The sequence below is a fragment of the Corylus avellana genome, chromosome ca3 (assembly GCF_901000735.1).
Source record: "Corylus avellana chromosome ca3, CavTom2PMs-1.0".
In the NCBI taxonomy this organism is placed as follows: Eukaryota; Viridiplantae; Streptophyta; class Magnoliopsida; order Fagales; family Betulaceae; genus Corylus; species Corylus avellana.
Genome location: NC_081543.1, coordinates 19,871,564 through 19,877,914, shown reverse-complemented (window position 1 = coordinate 19,877,914; position 6,351 = coordinate 19,871,564). Strand labels below are relative to the sequence as shown.

Here is a 6,351-nt window from a genome sequence, read left to right as displayed (position 1 = left end):
TGATGATCATGTTGTGATATTTAACTTGATTAATTCATGTTTTCATGAATTCCTCATATGTATGTGACTGACCATTATATGCATGTGGTATGGACTAGTTAGTTAAATCAATTTGGATGACCGAGTCCTGGGTTTAACATAAGTAACAAAAGTAATCCACACTGGATTCTTGGGTTAATCAACATGAGGAACCGGGAGTATACATCCATGCCTTAGGCCTCATGTGTTTGTCGATTTCCATATAATATATGCTTTCCTAAAAAACAACTTAGTATACACCCATACTAAATCCTTTAGGAAAGAAAAAAGTTAAGAGTATACACCCATGCCTAACTTGTTGCTTAGGGAAATCTATAGCTTAAGGAGTATACACCAATCCCCTTAGGTTGACAAACATTAGATGGATATAACATGATCAAAGCATTAGCATATTGTTATATTATCTAAGTATGATTAATGGTGGATATCAAAGCCCTGCCTTTACCTTTTTCATTTATCTTTTTATTTCTTTTTCATAATATCAATTCAGTGACAAATTGATATTTTTAATTAAATCTAAATAAAATCACAATCCTCGTGGGATTGACCTTGTACTTGCTGCACTATACTATTGTTTTAATCTTATACACTTGCGAGTTAAAACATACTAAATATTATCTATTAATTTAGATAGTATTTGACACAACACCCGCTGAGATCAGCCCGGGACCCGCCAAGATACACCTAGGACTCGACATGGATATTTTTGTAATTTAGAGTTTAATATGATTTTTTGTACATACCAAATACCGGAAAATGTTTTACAGGAATTTTTTTCATTTTTTGACATCGAGGACTCAACCGGGACTTGCTTGATTTTCCGTAAATGCCAAATACTGAAAATATTTTCTAAGAAATCATTTTTCAGAAAAATGTTTTTTGCCGAAAATATTTTCCGATGTCGGGTCCTGATGGGGTCTTGATCAAGACTCGGCAGGGTCTTGGACAGGTCTTGGGTAGGTCCGGTCGGGTCCCAATCAAGTCGGGGGCGGGTCTCGGTAGGTCCTGGGCGGGTCTTAGCGGGGTTCATCGGTTTTAGAATGAGATGTTAAAATTCAAAAAATGGTTTATGGTTTTGAAAAATGTAATCCATTTTATGAAAATTAAAAAAAAAATTTCGGTCGAAAGAAAAATATTTTTTGTTAATTATTATTTTATGTAGCACCAAACATCAGAAAATACAAAAAAAAAAAAACATTTTAAGGCGAAACAATCAGCATAAGTGTAGCATTATTCTTTTTTTCTTAAATATGATCCTTACAAAAAAAACTTTAATTTTCAACAATGGAGCACTTCATAAAAGAATTTCAATCCCTAAACGCGTGGCCCTGCTTTCCCTCTATTTTTCAAGAGAGAAAACAAAGTTAAAGCGCTCTGTGTCTCTCGCTCTGCTTGTGCGTGTTTGCAACAATGAGAATGGCGTGCGGTCACCTAATCCCGACATTGGTTCATCCATTGAAGTCATCGCTCTCCAGAAATCAGTCTCTTCTTCTCACAGAGAAGTCTCACTTCATAGGCTTTTTGGGATTCACGCAGCGCTTCTCTTCCTCATCCTCCAAAGTAAGCATGAGCCTTAGAGCCGGCATCGTTGGCCTCCCTAATGTCGGCAAGTCCACTCTCTTCAACGCCGTCGTAAGCCATCTCCCTTTGTCTCTCTCTCGCTCTTCATATAGAAGGATGCATGTATGAATGTATATTTTTATCTGTATGTATCTATTCGGTTGCTGGGACATTTTAGGAAAACAATGAAGTTCTGATTCGAATATTTGGTTTAGCAGAATTTGGAACGTTGAAGAGAAGTGGGGGTATTTGAGTTATTATATATTTTCATTTATTTTTTCTCAACTTCGATAATAATGGGAAAAATTGGATTCGATTGTTGACTGCCTTTAACATTGGATATTAGAACAATAGAAAACGTGTAGTGCTCTCTCTTTTTCCCTGAGAAGGGGTAGGGTTTTGGTTTTTGAGTTTTTGAGTTTTCATTATTAGTGGCAAAAGCAAAAGGAAACGAGGCTTCGTTTGATACGCGGAAGGACTATTCTGTTAGAAAAAGGAATAGTTATTATTGGGAATAAAAGTAGGTGGAATAGAATAGTTATTCTATTTTGGTGGCAACACATATGCTTTCACTGTAATTACACCAAAATTACTAATATAGCCATGATATATATATATATATATATATATATATATATATATATATATAAACAAATAAAATAATATTTAAAAAAAAAACCTGGAATTGTTCAAGCGTTTGTGCTTTCTTTCATGTGATAGATTTTTAGGGATACGGCTAATTCCTTTTTATTTTATTTTATTTATTTTATTTAAATTTCTTTTCCCCTTTCATCTTTAAGCGTTTTTGTGTACATCTATGAATGTTTTGGTTTAATTTTTCCTCGGTTGTGATAATTAGGGTTCCTCATATGATGTGGCCTTTCCATGTTATTCGAATTATTGTGAGCCTTATACCGAAGTCTTTTGGGAGTGAAGCCAATGCTTCTAGAATTGTTATGGGAAAATCAGAAATATGATTTCCAATGGTGTTAGAAATGTGCAGATAGGTTAAAGGAGACGCTTAGGAGTAGGGTTGAGTAGGAGATGACAAATGTGATGCAGAAGATGAGGTTGGCTGAGGAGGCAGCTATGGTTGGGGATTTGGCTGATGAGACGGAGAGAGTTTGCAGATGTAGTTTTTGTGTTTTCTTTCTTAGTTTGTAGAAAAAAAAAAGTTAATGGGATTTTTGGAAAACTCATTCAATTCCTCAAGGAATTGCTATTCCTCTAATTTTTTAGAGGAATAAGTATCCTCTTCGTAGGGGAATCACTATTCCCATGGGAATAGGTATTCCTAGGAATGATGTGCAACCATTATTTGGGGAAAGTTTGTCAATTTAACGAAAATCCAGAGTAAGCATTAGTTCAGTTCATCCAGTGATTCTTTTGGATAATGCCGAGAGTTTTAGGAATAATTAAAATATATGTTGCCGTGATTGATTACTGAGGGAAGAATTATCTTGATATTTGCTACCATCTTTTTCAGTTTTTTGTTGTGCACAGGTGTTTAGGGCTGTATAAATGAAAGTTATTTTGGTAAAGATTTTGACGAAAAATTAAGTATAAGGGAATTAGAGAGAAAATTACTTTTAACATATTCTGGATACTCTAATAGTTTCAATGAGTTATTTATGCTTGGTTTAGAATGTCTGACATGGCTCATAAATTGATTGTTTGTATTTTAAATCTGAGAGCATTGTCTATTACTGTTTTTGAACTAAATAGAAGTGATATATTTATTCACTTAGGTGCTATTTCATTAAAGTGAAATTTTGGAACTAAAACTTTAAGGGTTGAACTTTATCTGAAACTATTAGTGCTGAAAATGCTGGGCTGAATTTTTTATTAGAGTTAAAAAATAATATTCATGGGAATGAGAATCATTTCATAGAGAAAATCTTTAGCTGACATATTCAGCGGTTCAAATTTAGCATTAAATAACTTGTTAATGGCTAAATCTTTTAAATTTTCCTTTTGCATTTGAGAGTTGACTTAGAATGTGCTCTTAAACGCACTAAAATTTTTAAGTGTTGAGAGAGTGAAAAGAGTTACTACTGAGTGGGCATAAAGTGAACAACTCTATCTTTGGGGTTTATAGGGGAAAATGAGAAGAAATGATCAGATCTATTCTTAGGGAGGAAATAGAATAGGAAGTTTCTCTTTTCTTGAATGGATGTTGAGAAGGGTAAAGCAACAAAACTGATCTGTTTTACCATCATATCCATTTTTTTTTACTGGCTAATGGTATTTTCTTGGGGTACTGCAAGAGTTACAGATAATTTGAATTGAAACCTTTCAACTCTGCCCAAATCTGCTTTATCTTGGGTGGAAAAAAGAGTGAGCCAAGATGGGTGGATTCATCCCCTCCCCTCCTTTCCTTCATTGTTCATCTCCCAACTGAAGGATTACCACTATCCCTTCACTTTGTTATCTCCATTCCCACTTCCTTGCTGGTTTTGTCCATAGGTATCATGGGTGTGTTACCAGTAAGTATATGTATGGGAATTGTCAAAGCTGTAATTTAGGCAAAACAAACGGAAGTTATGGGAGTGGCTGTGGAGTACGGTCTGGAGATTACTACCTAGAGATCAATAGATAGGTATAATGGAATGGGGTTGCGACTGAAGGTCTGATTCACAATTTAGGTCTTTAGACTAGGGTTGGATAAAGCTGATTATCTGCTCCAGATGAAGTGAAACTGACTAGCAAAAGAATTTGGAAGAGAATTCCATGTGACTGGATATAGGAGCATAGAGATAAATAGAGACGCTACAAAAAAAAAAAGGTTTAATGACATGGTTATTTGGGGCGTTTTTGGCCAAAAAAAGGCCCAATTGAGTTAAAAACGCTTGAATAGGGGCACTTGGCGCGTGTCTCAAATGATATTGACTGGAATTCAATTTAGATACGCTTTTTCAGTGTAAAACATCTCCAAAAGGGGGCATTTTAAGCAAAGCGTTTCTAAATTGAGAAGGGGGCACTTGGCACTGTGCAAGCACCCCCTTTTGGAAAAGAGGGCGCTTGCCCATGTGGGTGCCCCCTTTTCCAAATGATGGCGCCTGCACAGTTGCAAGCGCCTGTTTCCCCCATATATCTTTTAATTGTGTTTTAATTTTTTTTTTTCTTGTTTGAAAAACCGAATAACAAATCCAAATTCAATACTATACAACCCCATTCAATCTCATAATATATATTTGAATCAAAATTTTATTCAATAAAATCTCATAATACAATCTCACATACAATCTCAATTGCTCCCAATAAATTACAATTCCTTACAAAATACAAATCCTCTTATAATTACATTCAAAATACAAATCCTCTTATAATTACATTCAAAATACAAATCCTCTTGTTTGACAGTGGATCCAGAGAAGACTTCATCACCCGAGCTCCTTGTAACAGGCAAAGACTCACCAGTTAGAGCAGACTGGTCAATCTTGAGTGGGTCTCCCTCTAAGAGACGAGCATCAACTGGGACAATATCCCCTAACTTGTCACTAATAACATCTCCTGGTACCAAGATTTCAGCTTCTTGCTCTGTCCATCTTCCATCTCTTAGAACCTACAATCAACCAAGCAAGCATACTGAATTCAGTGAATTGACTACTCTATTCATGGAAAGTGTATAACTTACCAACGTTGTTGTAGCCATGTTATCATGCAGAATTACCTTGGTTTTTGGTGCAAGACCTGCCATAAGTGCTGCTGCAGCATTGCCTGCATTGTTTTCTTCTACAAAGCTTATGGTGGAGTTAATTACAAGCAATGCCACTATTCCCACAAAATCGTGCCAGTCTGGTGGCTTGCCCTGCATTTGTTCATTGAAAAAAAAAAAATTCATGCCAGTGTGAGATGAAGAATTCTTCATCAAATTATCAAGTTATGTGGGTGTGTGTAGAGAGAGAGAGAGAGAGAGATTTTACCCCTCCATTGGCCAAAGCTATGGCCATGATAGCTGCAGCTTCCCTCACCCAAGATAGAGGATTCCACATAAAACCCAGGAATTTCAGAAACTTATTTTCCTGTTTCAGGATTGCTTTTAATTGATCAGTTTATTTATTTTAAAACCAATAATAAATAGAAGAAAATAGGGACAAAAGTAATGTGAATATTGCCTCGTTTTCTTCTAGCTTGTTTGGGCCAAAGATATGGAGCCTCTTCTGCCCCGCCTCAGTTGACAAACCTTCTCTTAAGCATTGCAATTGTTCAAATACTTCCTCTACTGGTATGCGCTCCTATATACGTGATACATCATTGCAAAGTTTTTAAGAAATATATCTCAATAATAATTCAACAACTTAGCATAAACTTATCACCCTAAAAGAGTGCTAAACCCTAAACATACAAACATAAATTCCACTATCTAAGAACCCAAATAAAAGAATAATCAACTTCACAGCAGATAGAAAGAAGAACTACAGAGTCTACACTACAAATATAAGCTAAAACCTAATAGAAGTATTTGGTCTAATTCTAGAAACTTAAAAATCTCGACTTGGTTGACTTCGAATATTTGGATTTTCCATATCACTACAAACTCAAAATCTTAATTTCTCTGTCTTTTCCTGCATTTTTCTCATCAACAATCTATCCACTAGAATTTTAAAATCCCAACTTTCCTGTGTTTTCCTCCAGTTTTCCACCAACCAAACAAAAATAGAGCATAACCAAAACCCAAATGGAAAAAAAAAAAAAAAAAAACCAGGGGAGGAGGCTTACCGGATTGCTGGCAGATGGAGGAGGAGGAGG

The 6,351-nt window shown here is 35.5% G+C and overlaps 1 protein-coding gene across 1 annotated transcript in view; it reads left to right on the top strand.

Annotated features, from left to right (window-relative positions):
* Positions 1 to 1,335: 1,335 nt before the first annotated feature.
* LOC132176669 (uncharacterized) overlaps positions 1,336 to 6,351 on the top strand; it is a 69,344-nt gene continuing 64,328 nt past the window's right edge. The window contains exon 1 of the mRNA XM_059588938.1: positions 1,336 to 1,671. Within this exon, the coding sequence (XP_059444921.1) occupies positions 1,450 to 1,671 (222 nt within the window). The 5' untranslated portion in view covers positions 1,336 to 1,449. The remainder of the gene's footprint in view (positions 1,672 to 6,351) is intronic.